The sequence below is a fragment of the Phacochoerus africanus genome, chromosome 8, assembly GCF_016906955.1.
Source record: "Phacochoerus africanus isolate WHEZ1 chromosome 8, ROS_Pafr_v1, whole genome shotgun sequence".
Lineage (NCBI taxonomy): Eukaryota > Metazoa > Chordata > Mammalia > Artiodactyla > Suidae > Phacochoerus > Phacochoerus africanus.
The window spans coordinates 131,317,451-131,336,220 of NC_062551.1; the positions used below are offsets into that span (position 1 = coordinate 131,317,451).

The 18,770-nt window shown below is 33.3% G+C and overlaps 1 protein-coding gene across 17 annotated transcripts in view; it reads right to left on the reverse strand.

Annotated features, from left to right (window-relative positions):
- Window positions 1-18,770, reverse strand: part of ADGRL2 (adhesion G protein-coupled receptor L2) — a 193,327-nt gene that overhangs the window by 19,927 nt on the left and 154,630 nt on the right. For 10 of the 17 annotated variants that reach the window (XM_047794252.1, XM_047794257.1, XM_047794259.1 and 7 more), the window contains exons 9-16: window positions 18,300-18,338; window positions 15,081-15,264; window positions 7,078-7,203; window positions 6,605-6,810; window positions 5,362-5,535; window positions 3,940-4,149; window positions 2,649-2,869; window positions 978-1,044 (exon numbers count right to left, since the gene is read on the reverse strand). In XM_047794252.1, coding sequence (XP_047650208.1) covers window positions 978-1,044; window positions 2,649-2,869; window positions 3,940-4,149; window positions 5,362-5,535; window positions 6,605-6,810; window positions 7,078-7,203; window positions 15,081-15,264; window positions 18,300-18,338 — 1,227 coding nt within the window. The remainder of the gene's footprint in view (window positions 1-977; window positions 1,045-2,648; window positions 2,870-3,939; window positions 4,150-5,361; window positions 5,536-6,604; window positions 6,811-7,077; window positions 7,204-15,080; window positions 15,265-18,299; window positions 18,339-18,770) is intronic. The other 7 variants (XM_047794269.1, XM_047794254.1, XM_047794258.1 and 4 more) reach the window with 1 other exon arrangement.

Genomic DNA, 18,770 nt, shown 5'->3' on the forward strand with positions numbered 1-18,770 from the left:
AGAAGTAAACCAAGAGCAAAAACTGGGGCAATCATCTGGATTGACTAATTCTGATGGGAAATCAGTTTTTCTAGGAATTGGTTTGACTCATACAGGCATTCATCTCAAGTTTTCATTTTGTTTTGTATTAATAATTGTGTAAAATAATTCCTTTTAATAACAAAAGTATGTACACTTGAAGTAGTTTTTAAGTTTCTTTGAACTACTAAAATTTTTCACTTAATTTTATTGAAACACTAGTTAACCACAGAAATATCCTATTAAGTTGATATGTTAAACTTTTTTAAAGAAAAAATATCCTTAATAGGAATAAACAGGTGTAGGCAATATACAAACTTGTTTGTTTTATTTTCAATCTTATAATTGCCAATAACAATTATCTGTAAAAGCATGATGCTACAACTGAGTGAAAAAATTTAAATACTAAAATTCAAGTATCTTAGCTATTTTTAAAAAATTTTACATATATTTCAAATATTTAACTAGCAATAATTTAAAAAATAACTTAATGTCATTATACTTAACTTGTATCAAGTTTATTTTAAAATAAAATTTTTTAGAAACCAGTATTTTTTGGGGTATTTAAAATCAAAGAAAAGTACTCTTATTTCTAATGAATTTAAAGCTTACTTAACATTCAGTTATTACTCTAAGCTTAAAAAAATTTTTTTGTACCTTAAGAATTTAGGATGTGGACATTTATTTAAAAGTACTAAATTACTATGTGGAAACTAAGATCGTAAATACTAAGCTAATGTTCTTTCACTTCTACATTCATTAATTCATAAACGCAATAAACCTTGGTAGAGAGCTGATATTATAGATTTTGATGATAATTATATAATGTATAAAATATTCTAATTTTATGCTATAAGCTAGACATGTTTACAAATCTTTGAATACATAGGTAAATTAACAGTAAAATAAATTATCTCTATTTCCAGTCTTAAAATGCAGGGAAAATAGAGTCTGCTTACCAGAATAATGAAGGTGACAGGGCCAATGAAACTCCATATAAAATAGTTATCAACATGAAGCCAGCAACTATTATGTAAAGAAAAGAATATGTATTAAGTAAGCTTCAATGGATCCTCAATATCACAAGGAAAACAGAATTTTATTTATTTATTTATTTTTGTCTTTTTGCCTTTTCTAGCACCGCTCCCATGGCATATGGAGGTTCCCAGGCTAGGGGTCTAATCGGAGCTATAGCTGCCGGCCTACGCCAGAGCCACAGCAACGCCAGATCCGAGCTGTGTCTGCGACCTACACCACAGCTCATGGCAACGCCGGATCCTTAACCTACTGAGGAAGGGCAGAGATCGAACCCACAACCTCATGGTTCCTAGTTGGATTCGTTAACCACTGAGTCATGATGGGAACTCTGGAAAATAGAATTTTAAAAACCTAACAAACCGAACTATCTTTACATTTGCCTTTGAAAATTAACTTATCATGGGGGAGAACAATTTCAATAATTCTAATTTGGCTCTGACTTAAATGGTAGTAATATATTTACTCCTCTTCATTTCAAAGTTGATAAAAATACACATAATTATGGTTGCAGAGGGAAAATAATATACCCTTCTGTCCAATCCCAAATTCCTAGGACCTCTGACTTTGCTAAGAAAAACATGAAACTCAGTATTCCAAACTCTCTGATTATTTTAAAGGTCTTATCTTCAAAATTTGAGTTTCAGATCCATATCTGAGCTAAAACATTTAACCCTATAAAACATAACAGATAAAAAATAAATATTCAGATGTTATTATGTTTGTTGCAAAACAGTATAGCACAAATATAATACCTCAATAGGAATGGATGAGTACCAGGGAAAAAAATCAAATCAAAGCATAGAATTCATACAGTATTAGAGTAAATGATGCATAAACTTATTAAGACAGATTTTACTTAGTGGTTCATTTTTCATATAACATTGAATCCCCAATGAATTTCTTTTATTTGTCTTTCATCATCTGTGCAGCCAGAAAGCTTTCTTTAGTCCAAAGAATCTTTATATAACTAATTTTATCAAAGGAAAAAATAAACAGAATTGGAAGGCATGTTCATGCCTCTAGCAAATAAAATCCTTAGAAACATGGCTATGTCTACCTTCTGTCACTTTCCATAAATATCTATATTTTTCATAAATGAATGACAGTGACTTATTTTAATCCTCTCAAACTGCCTGATAAAATATTATCAAAGTAAAACATATGGGATGGAATGTAGTACTGTCACAATTCAGAATGAGAGTTAGCTAGAGGGTTGGCTGCACAAAGAGAGCTAATGAAGCATTAGCTTAAAAACTGAGTAGTTAAACCTGTCAGATGCTTTAAGTTCAGAAGAATTTTTACTTAATATCTTTCTAAGGCCAAAAAGTTATTTACTTTTTCAATTTGTTTCAGGTCAATCTTTTGTGTTAAAAAGAAAGTCCATAATTTAGAATCTGCCTCGCCAGAGTACAAATCCTCTGAACCCAGAAAATTACAAAAGACTTGATTGTAATTTGTGCACGCCATGCCCATTCTCTTACCAATAAAGCTTTCAGACACTATTTTAGTCTGTCAGGGACCCTCACTGACAGCTAACAGGCTTTAAAAAATTATTCACTTGAAAAACACTCAGGTCACTTGCAATTACTTACGCTTTTTCTGTTCCATAGCTCTTATAGTCGATAGCAGCTGAAACTCCAACCACTGTGGCCGGAAACAAGTAACCAGCAACATAGTAGTATTTCTTCCTTGAATATTCGCTTTCAAAAACTTCAACCAGCATGAGATACAGCTGCACACCTTCTAGGCACATCCAAGCAAAAGCGGCCAAAAAGAAGAAATGCAGAAGTCCTGCAAATATTGGGCATGCAATCTACAAAGGAAAGAAGCAAGTAACACAAAAGAGAAAATAAACAGCCCACTCCAAAACTAAGCAATAGTCACTGAGAGTACTCACCACTGTCTTTAAGATACATCATTATTTAAATTACTCCTTCTCTAAAAAACTTTTTTAATAAATAAAAACAATGCCAAATTAATTTAATACTCATGGAGGGCAACGCTAGGTATGCTAGAAGTATCACCACTATAAGACATTACTATTTTTTAGCGAAATCAAATGCAAATAAGAAAACATTGTTTTCTTCTAGAACTATTCGTTATTAAATCTGAATATTCTACTTGCAGATATTTGCTTTACAGTTGTTTCCAAATATATTATTTCTATTTTTTCTATTACAGAATTTTAAAAATTTGCTTTAGTGACAAATATCCCAGCTCTAATTACCTAACATCTTTTTCCTGTCACGTGTGGAGCATTCTTAAATTCATCCTGGGGCACACTATTTCCAGCATTTGAAGTGTTTTTTGCTGTCATGGCTCTCTCCCTCAAGAGTTTACGTATTCTTTATGGAGATATATACGAATCACTTTGTTGTACAAAAGGAATTAATACAACACTGTAAATCAACTATACTTCAATAAAATTTTAAGATTAAAAAATTCACCTTGGTGCAGATAAATACTAGGTGAAGCATTAACTAGTCACTAAGTTCTCCTTATGACAATGAAACATCAGGATGAGGAATAAATTGCTCAGAATATGAACAAATGATCACTGATCAGGAACGACTATGTAAACATAGTGAAAAATTTAAAAATAGGACCTTTTCATTTCCGTATCCCCATCATTCTTCTATTCAAATTACGTGTTTTAATAACAACCCAGAAAAATGTAACTGTACCTTAATATGAGAAATGAATTAACTCTTAATATTACTTAACGATAAGGTTGTCTTTTAATTGATCACAAATAAGCCTTCAAAAGGGCCATGTCAGTTACATTAAGTTACAAGGTCAAATATTAACAGTGGCATATGTGGATTTACACCTGTGATAATTACTTTCAGAGACCCAAGGTCAACAAATAGAAGGGGTACTTACCATGTATTTTGTCTTATCGATGCCTATTAGGAAAATAAATTCAGCAATGAAAAGGTTGATGCAAAGGTTCTTGTGAATAGTATTACGGTCACTCTGTAGACCACGGAAAAAGCAGAAGGTGAAGATGCAGATAGCCAGGCAAACTAGGGAAATGACAATTCCCACCCACGTGATGACCGTAAGGAGTAATTCGTGAACTCCATCTTTATACTGAAAATAAAAAGAATATGAGGAACTTTAGTATTCCTTATTAACATTAAGCTCGGTTTCACATGTGAGAGTTCATTTTTTAATACTAGATTCTGAATAGTCATGAGTGTTCAAACAGGGCTCAATACTTAAAAAAAAAAATGATCATCTAACAGAGTTCAATATTATCTAACTGCCTTTTATATCCAAAAAATGATCTATGAAACTGGAAGACTTTACCCTAGAAACTGGTGACTGAATAATTACTTACATAAACACAGAGAAAATATTTTATAATAGAATAAAAGTACTTAATTATTTTAAAAGAACTGGTATTTGAATGACTTTCTAGGCTAACAAATAAGCCAAGTTTTAGGTTTTAATTTTCTCCTTGAATTTTTATATTATATTTATATACTAAGAGTTAAGTACATAATAGATCTGAGAGCTTTCACATATTAAGATATTTTTATCTTCTGGCTATCGTTATCTTAATCACAAGAAGAATGAATACTAAGAAATATTCCAGAAGTCATTCTGATCTTTCAAAATCTGCATTTTCTTTCTTTTTCTTTTCTTTTTTTTTTTTTGGTCTCTTTAGGGCTGCACCTGAGGCATATGGAAGTTCCCAGGCTAGGGGTCGAATTGGAGCCACAGCCACAGCAATGTGGGATCCCAGTTGCGTCTGCACACACAGCTCACAGCAACACCGGATCCTTAACCCATTGAGTGGGGACAGGGATCAAACCCAGGTCCTCATGGATACTAGTCGGGTTCGTTACCACTGAGCCATGATGGGAACTCCCTAAATTCTGCATTTTCCAGTGTGCAAAGAGGTTAGGAAACTTACAGTACAAGTTGTGAACTGAGATTCAAACTTTCAAGATGGGGAGGGGATGTGAAACTCCACGGTTCCCTGTCTCTTTTGTATAAACTATTGCTGTTCATTTTAGAAATCCCTGACCCTATTTTAAATCATTTTTTAAATGTCTGACACCTGCCCGAAGGGGAAAACCTTAGAAGAAATCTATAAAGCACATGATTTTGAAAAGTAACAATAAATATAGTGCCAAGACTTCCTAAAATGTATGGACAGTGTAGAAACAATTAGAAATCCACATTGCTTTGTTTGCTTTTTAGTTACGATAAGCACCCAAAGCAGCGGCTATTACACAAGCTGTTTTGAATCTCTGAGGTTTTTCTCTGCTACTAATTAGAAGTGCAAATACTTACTGCAATTTCCCTGTGGGCCATGAGAATTGCAAAATTGGTTAGGTGGCTGCATGCACACGTTGTACGAGTTTTATTAGTGTCAACCAGCTTGCAGCCCTGGGTAGACCAATATCCCATCATAGTTCTCTCCGAGTAGTTCCAGAAGGAGCAGTTTGCATTGAAATAATTGTCAGGCTGGGAAATAAAATGACAAGATAAAATTAGGATTTTACACTCTAAGATGGCAATAGCAATTGTTTAATATGTGTAAAAGGTAATTTAGATTAAACTTTGCATGTTTCGGACTATAAAGTTTTTCATCAGCAAAATTGTAGACTCTGTATACAAGGCAGATATCTAACTTAAAAGGGGCTTTATAGTCCGAAACACTCTAAAGTCTACTCTAAATTACCAGACTCATTTTACACAATTACAATTTCCATCTTATGATTTTACATACTGATGGTACATCAGAATCATTTTTTTTTTCTTTTCTGACAAAATTAGAGCCTTGAATTTGTTCTGAGAAAATTTTACAAGGACTGAGTGTTTTAAAATTCATTTTGTTTTAGGCCCATTTCTGTTCTAAGTGACACAATAGTTGACAATTTGCATCCTGTGGTTAGTACATCAAGGTTCTTAAAAGAATAAAACAACTGCAGAAGACAGAAGAGAAGAGCCACACAAATACATTGCTCTTTGCCAATCTTGGAGATTACTTGGCTGTTTATGGGCACTTATTCACTTTACTGAAACAACAGCCAAATTCTGCAGACAGTTTTCCTACACAGTGTAATTCTTTAACTACCAACTTGCATTCCAAGTCTGGGCAGAGGAATCATATCTCTTCAAATCTATATTTTTAAAAACATTATGCTTGGTAACAATTGCGTGACAATCACGTTAATATGACCAGTAGAACAAATGATCTGCCACACTAAAAAGGCAGAGTCCTAACAGCTGCTAAGGTAAGAGTTAATTTTCATTCTAAAACAAATTACGGTCATTTACATTTTCCTGTTGATTACTGAATTAGCTTTCATTAAGAATACACTTAAATTCTAATAATCACTGAACCAGGCTCATTTAATTTTATGTTCAAAGACTTAAATAAACTTGTGTCTCTGACCTAGTCCAACATGTGAAATTCAAATGGGAAGGTCTTTTCTTTCCTCTGGGCCATTTCCCCATTCCCCCTCTGTCCATCCCTTAAGCAGGTCAGTTTTGCTTTCCTTCCACTTCTTCATTAGCATACATAACTTACATCAATGTGTGGTAGGGTGAAAAGCACAGGATCTGTCAGGTATACCCGGCTGGATTCTTTGTTGATTGAAACTGAAATGACGTGGGAATTCACCGCAATGGTGCTATTTCGACCAATAAAGTCAGCACCCAGTTTTATGGTTGCATTTTCTGTACTAAGGAACTGTCCCAGACTCCGATAAATGATGAACACCAATTTTGCAAGACCTAGGAAGGTAAAACCAGTCATTTATCTTTACAGAAAATATGCTGAGTATGATAAGATACAATAAAATAAGAATAAAATGGAAAAAAATCCTTATGGAATCTTTATTTAGATTAAGTTTACTGGGAAAGAGTAAGGCATTATTTTAAATCTGCTTTTAAATGTTAAGCTGTATTTTTAGGAGTCAAATACTTGGCATTTTAGAATTAATAGGTTTAACTGAATAAAGAAAAACCTATCAATTTTTTAAAGACTTTGTTCCATCTTACCGTTCCTGCTGTTCTGTTTGACAGTATTTGCAGAGAGTTGGATTGAGCTGCCTGCTCCTTTGATGCCCAGAGGAAATTTAAAGTCTTGGACCTGTCCTTCTGTACTGAGGACTGCAACTTCTAGAACTGGATGAGGCAAAAGATAAAGGAGGGGAAAAAAGGGGAATTCTTTAAATTCAACCACAGAGGCAAATGGTAATTGCATAGAAACCACTATTTTCCTTTTCTCTTCTTAGAAAACTTTAGTATTTACCACAAAATCATGAATAAAAAACTAAATTATTCTAAGAGGTCTTAAACTGATGACTCCAGAAATTTTGGTGTAATCATTTTAACATTTTCTCATAGTTTTTTTTTTGGGGGGGGGTCAACTAATTGTAGTCTTTTGGCCTACAAATATAAACAGTGTCTGATTTATAGTACACAACTATCAAACTTTCATTTAAGATGTTAGGTTAAACAAAAAATATGAAGTATAAATTTGAATGCCTTTATTGCATGTAGACATCTGTTTCTATGTATATAATACCTTTAAATATATAAGATCACATAGTCAATTTTGAAGTAGTAGATTTTCTCTAGTTTCTAAAAATAGGAAGACCAGCATAGCACTATTTAGGGGAAAATGTATGGCATTACCTTCATTAAAAATTTTTCATTAATTCTTCCTAGTAATGATCAATTTTTACATATTCAAGTTGGGCAAAGTAGGTCTTGTGGGCCAAATCTGGACAGCCACTTGTTTTGGTAAATAAAGTTTTACTGAGACACAGCCATGTTTACCCATTAATGTGTTGTCTACAGCTGTTAACTATTTGCAGCTTAGACTACATGGCCTGCAAAGCTTAAAATACGTACTACGTGGGACTTTATACCAACCACTGCAGTATAATTCAAAGTTCAAAAATTCAAATGAAGTAGCAACATTGGGAAACATGTAAAGAAAAGAAGTCAATACATAATATTAAGAACATTTATATAATAGATTAAGACCAATGTTGTTTAACTTTATTCAAAATATGTAGCAGTAACATCAACATAAATGCTGTCTACTGTAATTTTAATAAAGATTGTAATACTTTGTATCAGTAAATGATTTTTTAAAAAGAATGAAAAAAATACTATTGTTTCTACTAAAGTCATCTATTTGATAGCAGTAATTAGAACGTGTCATTTATTGAGGAAATGGGAGAAACTACGAAAAATTCATTAATTTCAGATATTTCGTTTTTTTTAAAACACATAATTCAATAGATGTGGCCCATAATTTTTCTCTGAATATCTACACTTAGAAAAATATGTATATAGGGGTTCGTATGTACACATGTACAGACACACAGTATGACAAATTCATCTACTCTCTTTTTAGAAAAATGGTTCCACAGCATTATCAAGTAACTCTTGGATGCTATTTTTTAAGGAATTTTCACAACTTTGAAGAAATTTATAACGAGCTATAAATATGAAATCATACCGTTGGAGATTTTTATTAGCTATGAGACCACATGTCATGCACCTGAAATATAAGTTTATAATGAGGGTCATATAACTCCTAGAAATCAGCTGCAGAAGCTGGTTGAGATACTTATTTTATTATCCATGCTTAGAAAGATGAAGCAGGTCGGCATGGGGGTGATCTCTCAGATCAGATTCCATGTGTGTGGGAAGCAAATGAAGTGATAAGATGAGTGACGAAAATAGACATCTAACATATACCTCTCTCCCCCTCACACTGAAAGGGGTTCTCAGCTATTACTCTTAAAGCAAGGCAGAAGAAGGGTGAAAGAAGAAAATCCTTTGAGTTTTCACAAGATGTTCTGAATATACATGGAAAAAGAGTTGATTTCGTTCAACAAATATTTACTTACCAAATTTTAATTTCAATCACTATGTATTTACTAATTAAAATCATGTCCACAGTAAAGAATTAATTTGTCTGAACTTTAAAAAACAGAATCATCAATACAGATCTCACTAGAGATGCAACAATCAATTTAATATAAATAGACAAAAGGGAAAATTTCCTAGAAACATAAAAATGACTAAAATAAATTAAAAACCCCAATAGTTTATGACCATTTTAGAAAATGAATTCATGTTTAAATATATATTGAATCTTAAACAAGCTGCTCCAGGAAATATTTTAAAAAATGTTTTTCAGCTTATTTCACAACACATATACAACCTTGATGCATAAAGCAGCACAAGGAGAGAAATTATAGGATATTCTCATTTATTTAAAGTATGCAAAAATCTTTATTGTATAATATCCTGAACAAATTGAGTTCAAATAAAAAAGACACATAGAAATCAATGCATTTGAAAATATATTAATGTCATTTACCAAACTAAGAAGTCAAATAAGAAAAATATTAACAGAAAGAATTCAACAAATTTCAACACTCGGTATAAAAAAAAATCTTCACAAAATAATAAGAATAAAAGAAATATTCCTTGTCCATATAAAGGTTTTACTGTAAGGTAAGGTTTTCCTATCCGAACCTACAGAAGCATTTTTTTTTTTTTAGTCAAGATGATCCCCATCACAAGTTTCTTTCTTTCTTTCTTTTTTCCCTTTAAGGGCTGCCTCTGTGGCATATGGGAGTTCCCAGGTTATGGGTCCAATCAGAGCTACAGCTGCCAGCCTTTGCCACAGCCCCAGCAACTTGGGATGAAGCCCCGCTTGTGACCTACACCACAGCTCATGGTTGCACCAGATTCCTAACCCACTGACTGAGGCCAGAGATTGAACCTATATCCTCATGGATACTAGTTAGATTAAATATCGCTGAACCACAATGGGAACTTTCCCATCTCAAGTTTTATTTAGCATATTACTAAAGGACTTAGTGGATGCAGTAATTCAAAAAAAAACCAAAAAGTACAAAGACTGGACAGAAAAAGCAATCTGTTAATTGTTTACAGAAAATATAATTAACTACATAGTAATGTGAGAGAGATTCTATATACTATCAAAAGTAAAAGAATTTAGCAACACTGCAATCAGCAAAATTAACTGTGTTCTTGTACATCAATCAACAATTAGGATGTGTAATTTTAAAAATTCTATTTATCATAAAAATAGTACACTTTTTCTAGGAATAAGCCTAATTTTAAAAGTACATGATATTATTGGGGAAAATGTAGAACTTTATTTAGAAGACCTAACAACAAATGGAGAACTTCATCATGGTCCAATATGGGAGAACTCAACAGATTAATCTGTGGCACATCTTTCAAAATCTATCTACAAACCCATTCTATGTCTAATAAAAAATCCAACAAGATTTTCTGAGTACATGGAATTTGACAAGCTGATTTTAAAATGCACATGGAAGAGACAAGCCAAAAAAGCAGCCAAGGTCATTCGTGGGGTGGAAAGAACTCACCAGATACCAATATTATTAAAACAAAAACAAAAGCAACAATGTACAGAAACTCGATATATGACAGAGGTATCTTTACAAACCACTGGGGATAGGAATGGAGTATGCACTGAAAGCAGTGAAACAACTTATTATCCATATGGAAAAAAATAAAATTAGTTCCCTCATTCATATCACAAACCAAATAAATTTCAGGTTGGATTGCATTTTATACAAATGTAAAAAGGCAAAGCTTTATCATTTCTGAAGAACATACAAAATTTTTATCACTGCAAAGTAGAGAAAAATTTCTTAAGCAGAGTACCAAAAAAAGAACAGACTGATAATCTGAATCATTATTCTATAAACAAGGTAAAAAAGAGGAAGTACAGACAGAATATTTTCAAACTATATAGTCTTCCAAGAATTAGTTTCCAGAAAGCATTACCTACAGAAAATAGATAAACAAGAAACAATTGTGGACAACAAATTCACAGGAGAGAAAATTAAAATAGCAAATAAATGCATTAAGTAATCAGGGAACTGCAAATTAAAACTATAATGTGATCAATTCAAATCTATTAGAATAACAAAATTTATGTCTACAATCAAGAGTTGGCAAAGAGAGTGATGGGGGAAAATGATATTACTGATGAGAATGTAAACTGGTAAAATAACATTAGAAAGCAATTTGGCAGTACTCAGGAAAGTTAGAGAGCCATGCTCTATTACTCAAAAACTATTTCTAGGTTGTGTGTGTGGGTATGCGTATGCATACAGCTCTAAAGATACAAACATAGGAGGAAGAGAACATGAAAAACTTTCGCTGCAGTTTTTCTTATATCAGCAAAAAAAGTGTAAGCTACTAAACTATCACAGGCATAGTTAAATAATTATGGTGCATTCTTAGAGCAAATGAATGAACTAGATATTAACATTATCAACATGCATAAGTATGAAAAATATGATGGGGTTCCTTGGTGGCCTAGCATTGTCACTGCTGTGGCTTGGGTTTGCTCCCTGGCCTTGGAACTTCTAGAAGGAAGGGGGGGGGGGGAGTGTGTGAGATTTAAAACTGGAGGTTTTTAGACCAGCAAAGAATCTAAAGGAGTACGGAAAACTTTTCCTCTCCAATAGGAGTAATGCTTCGATCAAATGTACAACATGGACTTATTGGTATTCTGGTTAAAACAAATTAAGAATTAATAAATTTACAAAAATCAAATAAGTGAAACTCCCTTTTTATTTTTTGAACCTATTTTTAAAATTTTTTTAAAGTATGACAATGACATTATGGGTTTTTTAAAGCAATATATGATATACATATATATGAGCTATATGTTAAAATATTTATAGTAATAATGTAATGTTAGGGTTTGCTTTAAAATAATACAATGGTGTAAAGAATAAGTGAAAAGGGATTAGCTAGATGTTGTTGAAGCTGGGTAATGAGGATTTTTTAAATCAAAATTTAAAACTTGCTTCTCTGAAGCTATCATTTAAAAAGTAGAAAGGAAAATCACATACTGAGGGAAAAGAGAGTACATATATCCAACAAAAGATATGGGAATATATAAATAATCTTTATAACCCAGTAATAAGTCAAAGAACCAATTAAAATGGGAAAATACATACACAGGTACTTCGCGAAAAGACATACGAATGTCCAATAAGTGCATGAAAAGTGGGAACAATTTTCAGCAAAAAGTTAGCAATCACACAAACACAAAATAAAACCAAAATGGGATTCCACCACAACTATGAAAATGGCTAAAATTAAAAAGACAGCAAGCAATAAGCAATGAGGTCCTACTGTACAGCATGGGAACCATATCCAATCTCTTGGGATAGAACATGATGGAAGATGCTATTAGAAGAATGATATATGTGTATGACTGGGTCACTATGCCATACAGCAGAAATTGGCACAACACTGTAAATCAACTATACTTTAATAAAAAAAATTTAATTAAAAAAAGACATTTGAGAAAACAATTATAAATGCTAGTGAGGGTGTGGATTAATTGAAACCCTAATTATTGTTTGGAATATAAAATGCTACAACCGCTTGGGAAAATAGCAGCTTTACTAATTAGAGCCCCAAAGTGAAAGTGACCTAAATGTGTAACTGAGTAGATACACAAATAATGTTGTATCCTTATAATAGAAATCCGACAATGAATGGACTGAATTACTGATGCTGGCACCAAAGTAGATAAATCTCAATAACATTATACTGTGCAAAAGAGGCAAGATCAAAAAATGTAGTCTATGAGTCCATTCAATGGAAGGTCTAAGAAAAGCAAAACTAAATTATAGTGACATAAAACAGATCAGTGGTGCCTGGGGCTGGGGTACAAGAAGACTGACTGCCAAAGATTATAAAGGACCCTTTTAAGGTGGTTAAAATATTGACCACACTGTTGGTTGTATGGGTTTATGCTTGTCAAAACTCATCAAACACAGTACATTTAAAACAGCTGCTCTTATCATATATAAATGATACCTCAAAGTTTAAAGCTTTTAAAAAGTTATGATCAGATATAATTATAACATACAACTAAACCATTTTTATGAGGTCATGTATAAGGGTAAATCCCATAATAAAATGAAAATAAGGATTCAAGGAGAAATCACTACAGAGGAAAACCAAATTGTCTTAATAACCAAAGACACTATAGCTACACCCAAAATTTAGATAAGAACTGTCAAGAGAGTGAGGACATAAAGGGACAATGGGCTATTTTAGTGCTCATGTCTAAAAAGAGAACAAGTCCTAGGAAAAGGTTGAATGGTGAATGCCATACTAAATTATAGATAATATTTGTCAGTAAATTGTTTATATCTCATAAATAAAAGACACAAATATATTGCAATATGCAAAATGACATTCCTATTGATAACTATGCGTAATCAATATAAAATACACACTAAGTTCGGGGAATTATTTTTGAGAATGTATACTACTCTCTAAAAGAATCTCTACCCACAATGTTCTCATTTGAATTAAACATTTTAGAATATCAGTGTGAAGGATAATCATTTAGAACTCAGAAAACCACAGGTACTGGGGAAAAAATATTCCTGGCCAATCTCAAACTGAGAAAAAAAAATCTCAGACATATTTAATAATAGTGTTTTCCACATATGTGAAGCTGATGGGAGCAGAGACAGTCAACCTGGCCTATCAAATGTTCCTGCACTCTTGGAAGGAGCTTAAGAGGGAGATTTTAGGGTTTGGGGTTTTTTTGTTTGTTTTAAAACAGTCTTTAGAAGATGTAGAAAACAAATTCGGTCACAATACACCCCTTCAAATAATACTTTCTATGACTTATCTTCCGAGATGATCAAGTCTACATTAACTTCCCTTAGAGGTACATCCCTGGAGACATATGTGAAGAATTGTTCAATGTGTATCTTAGGAACTTTGTTAGACTACTAAATAAATTAACTTTAAAAATGACGAAAGCTTTAGACAGGAAGGAGGCACTTTATTCATCTTCTATTTCTACTAAGCTATGGCGGAGTATCGTTTTCTGAATGACTGGTATCTCAGAGTGAGGCAGGCCAAATTTTTTACTTCATTCAAAGTTATTTACCATTTCAAAATCCCACAGAAGTAAATAAAAACATGATTTTAATAATACCCTCTTTCTTCTGTTATTTAAAATAAGTTTAAGGTTTTGAATTTAAGTCCAGGTACCATAATTTGATTAATGTCTATTTCTCCTAAACACCTGGATTTTCTGCATTTTTAAAGTCCCATGATTTAGGCCTGGTACAATAAGGCAATGAGATAAGGCATCTCAGATAGCAAAACTTCATTCAACATCTGCTGTTCCAGGCACTCTTCATATGGAAGAGTCGTCTGTGCTCCCTTTTGGGTTTTTTCACATTTCTGCTTGGCAAACTGTTTTTACTTTACTAAGGGGTACTATAAACTTCATCTGAGATCAACCCCACTGGATAATCAATGATTCTAAATCAGTCAAGCCTAAATGAACATAATTTCATTGTATCTACTGTATTTCTTTCAAATATCATCAAATGTGAATTCCTACCTCTCACTGCCAGGACTTAAATTCTAAATGATGCTTCGAAACTATCTCCAGTGATTTTGCAATCTATAAAGCATGGATATTCTGCACTATGGAAGATATAGTTCACCGACCATACTTTCACCTGAAGGCAATTGTGTTTAATATAAACATTTGGCTCAAATTTTGTGTGTCTAAAATATCTGACTGGAAGAACACATTCCAGAAAGTAATTTAAATTCATTAGGAACATATTATATAAAATGGAAAAGCACTGTACCACAGGTCCATAGCAAGCACTTTCATTACTTAATCCATATTCTGGCATTTACATACTCTAAACACTTTTTTCTTTTAATGATTTTTCAGTTGGAAAAAAAAAACACAAAAAAACAACTTTTAAAAGACACAGGACATATTTCTGGCTTCTGCATTAATTTTATGGACCATGATCGATAATATCTATTTTTTAATAGAAAAAATAATTTGACAAAAGAAAAGTCTGGCACTGGGAAATAGCCACAAAGATTCAGAATGGAAGCATTATTCTCTTCAACATCTATTCTAAATCAAAATTAAACCTGACAAGAGATTCACTCACCAATATTTTCTGTGGGCATTGAGACCCTAGTTGGTTCTACAAGATTGTCAGCCAAGACAAAAGCTCCTTCTTCCAATGTATCCAGCAACATTGTTGCAGTATGTGCTTGTTCAGAAGAATTCATGTGTTTCCATGATTCCAAAGCTTCAGGTCTCAGAAGGTTGTCCACTGTGTCAACAATGGCCTGCATCCATTAGAAAAGGATTGTGAATTTTGACTGCCTTTGGTACCAAGGTGATTTTCAATCACTGACTAGTGACAACTGTAATATATATCTGTCATGATGATTTACTCTTATGGAAGAACACCTGGACAACATACATCTAGCTAACCTGATGTCTGAGCCTTTCAAAAATAGGATTAACTGAAGATTAGAAGACTTCTATTGGATTATAAGGACTAAGTATAAAGAAATGACTCTTTTCTGTTTATCTAACTATAGCTCAATTGTTGAAGAAAAATAAAATGAGTGTCAACTCTTAAAGTGAAGTATTACTCTGATATGCATGGTCGCTCCTACCTATAATCGCAAGACCTGAATGTTCTAAAGAGAACACCGATGTTGATAGAATAGCCTAATATTTATGCTTGAAAATTAAATCATATTGTTTTTTGGGACCTGAACTAGAATAATAACTAAAATTGGGCCTTATAATATTGTCTACGTATTATTGTTGGTAAGAAAACTAAGATGATTGCAAACTGTGTAAATCATCTGTGAACATTCTCACTTTTTCAATTCCCTGTCCATCTAAATAACACTTGAGAGTATGCATTAATTCATAAACAATGGTCTGTTTAAAAAGGGGATCAAGAGAACAATCAAAATATTTAAAGCCTGTACTAACAATGAAAACAGGAAGGAAAAATAAACTCTTCATAAATATCCAAGTTATAAATATTCATACATCTAGGTTTAGTTTATTGCCACGAAAAGCACATTAAATAAAAAAGTAACCCAGTCAGTCAAGCAATTGAAGGCAGGCTTTAGTAGTGATACTTAACTGCAGGTGTATACTGTCTAAGGCCTGGACAGGTAAAATCACTGTTTATTTACTCTTTTCCATTTACCTAGTTATAATGTGTCATTAAGCCCAAATATAAATTGTTCTGACCTACTGGTAATCACCAAGAAAAAAAAGAACATACACTGTACAAAGAACAACAACAAAAACGGATGGTTTGAGGTATTATACTCCAATGAGCAGGGGGAAAAGTTGTTTGAGGCCACTGTCAAGAGTAAGATTAATTAGCTCAATCCATCTTAATATCCTGTTCTGTCTGCCATGTGAGTCACTATGACCTTCCTGGCAGGTAGAAGATACTTGCAAGTGGCATTAAAGGCTTTTTTCTCTCTCTAATGGGAGAGAGAATAGTCAAAATGCTCACACTGATCCTGCTGCAGCCATTAACTAGAGTGGAACAGAAATTGGTCTGCTGAGGCCAGATTCATTAGTTACCAAGAAATACAGACTGGAGCCTCTAATCTAAGTTACAAATGAATCCTCTGTCACAAAGCAGGAACTCGCTTCATTTGCATAGTGTAAGTCAGCTTCTGATTTGTAATTTAAGAAGTTTTATTAGTCTTATCTGAACAGAGAAGCTCATTTGAGACATACGGAAAATGACACTGGTCAGAAATTAAGGTCATGCTGAAATTTACTGCCTATACACAAAACTCGCTGATGGCATGCTTTTATTCATTTGAAATGCTCCTTATCTATTATCATTTGTATTTTACCAGTGGAATCAAAATGATCATTAGCCTAATCATATTCCTGAAGTAGTCTCCCTGCCAAAGAAAAAAAGCTATTCTTTGCTCACTGAGATATATATTCTGGGTAACACACCAATTATTACGTTTCACATATCAACTAATACCTTAAAGGTGAGCTGAAAATTTCAGTATGACATATTCTGTACACGTCAGAATGTATTTCTTTGCCCCCATTAAACAAGCTAATAAGGGGCTTTCAAAATAAAGTTCTCAGATCTAATAATGTCTATTGCTACCTAGTCAAACGCTATTCTTTATTTTCTCTAGACCCTTTCAACTGAAATTGATGATGTCACGACTTTTAAATGATCATAACCTTTGTTCTACAAAACCACAAAGTTCTTTGGTTTGCTTTGCATACATATGTGGATTAGCTCTTCAAGGTTCGATTTGCTAGGAATATGGTCCCCCGATGAGTAAGGTTAGAAAGTAATTATCTCAGGAGTTCCTGTGAAGGCTCAGTGGTTATCGAACCTGACTAGCATCCATGAGGACGTGTGTTCGATTCCTGGTGTTACCTCTGTGGGTTAAGGATCCGGGGTTGCCATGAGCTGTGATGTAGGTTGCAGACACGGCTCGGATCTGGCGTGGCTGTGGCTGTGGCCGGCAGCTGTAGCTCCTAGTCAACCCCTAGCCTGGGAACTTCCACATGCTGCGGGTGCAGCCCTAAAAAAAAAAAAAAAAAAAAAAAAAAATCTCCAGCAAAAGGAACTTCTAAAATAAAATGCAATGTGGTATTATTATTTGGATCTATTGCACAAAACTAGAATGGCATAATTTCACTGTTAGCTGCAGTGCTTCCTATTTTATTTGGATATACCAAGGAGAAAAACAGGCTGGAGTGGACAAGGATTCTGGGCCAAATGGTGGCTTTCTGTTTCTATTATCCCAACAAAAACCAACAAATAATGTATATCAATAGTACTGTCACATTATTTATGTCATTTCTAGTAATCCATCCCCATATCAACCTGATTCTAGAAATGACTCCTAAAAATTTCATGACAAAGCCTATTTTATTTGAGTACACCACAGAGATAAGAAAGCAGTGACTTTTCCATGCACATACATTATGACTACACAGTCTTTGATATGATAAACTGCCAAGAATATATCATAGCTGTTTTACTCAAGATGTTTTTTAATCCACAGAGATGACAACAGAAAATAAAGAGACTTTATGGTCACTTTCCAATTCAGAGGATATTTCATTAAAATTCTTGTATGTTTGGCTGAGTGGAAAAACAGCAAAAATTATAAAAAGAATCATTTGCTTATTCTGAGAGGAATATACCTGTGAAAGGCCAACATTTGTACAGCTGATATGGGGCACATTATATAATTATCAAAGACTGAAATACATTGGATCATGCAGCAGGATGATAAAGCGTAGCAGGCAGCTGAAGAAGGGAGAAAGCAGGGTAACAGCACAGGAGAGATACCTTAAGGTAAGCCCTGCATGTCTTCTCTCGTTTTTGGAGCTTTTTAGTAAAAGAAAAGAAAATCAGAGGTTAGATTTTTATCTGTTGAAAATGAGGAAAGAAGAAATCCTCAAAAATTAAGCTGGTGTTCCTGAGCTCAGTGTTTATTATGTGTTTCTATACTGATTGCCATGATTGTTTATTCAGTTTTTAGCTACATTTTACTAAATGTACTAATCCAAAGGATCTTGATAAAACTAGAGACAAAATAGGTGATGAAAAGGAAAGAAAAAACCTACGAAGCCATTTCAGCCACGTATTATGGATAATATGAATCTCATATAAACACTGTATAGTATGATTAAAGTAATCATATTTTTGTCCAGGTAGGAAAAAATTAGTAGCACTTACAAGCCACACTTCTAGCAAAGGAAACTTGTCCTTCTCCCAAAACCTGCCATTGAAAACTTAAATAGCTAACATTCACAGATG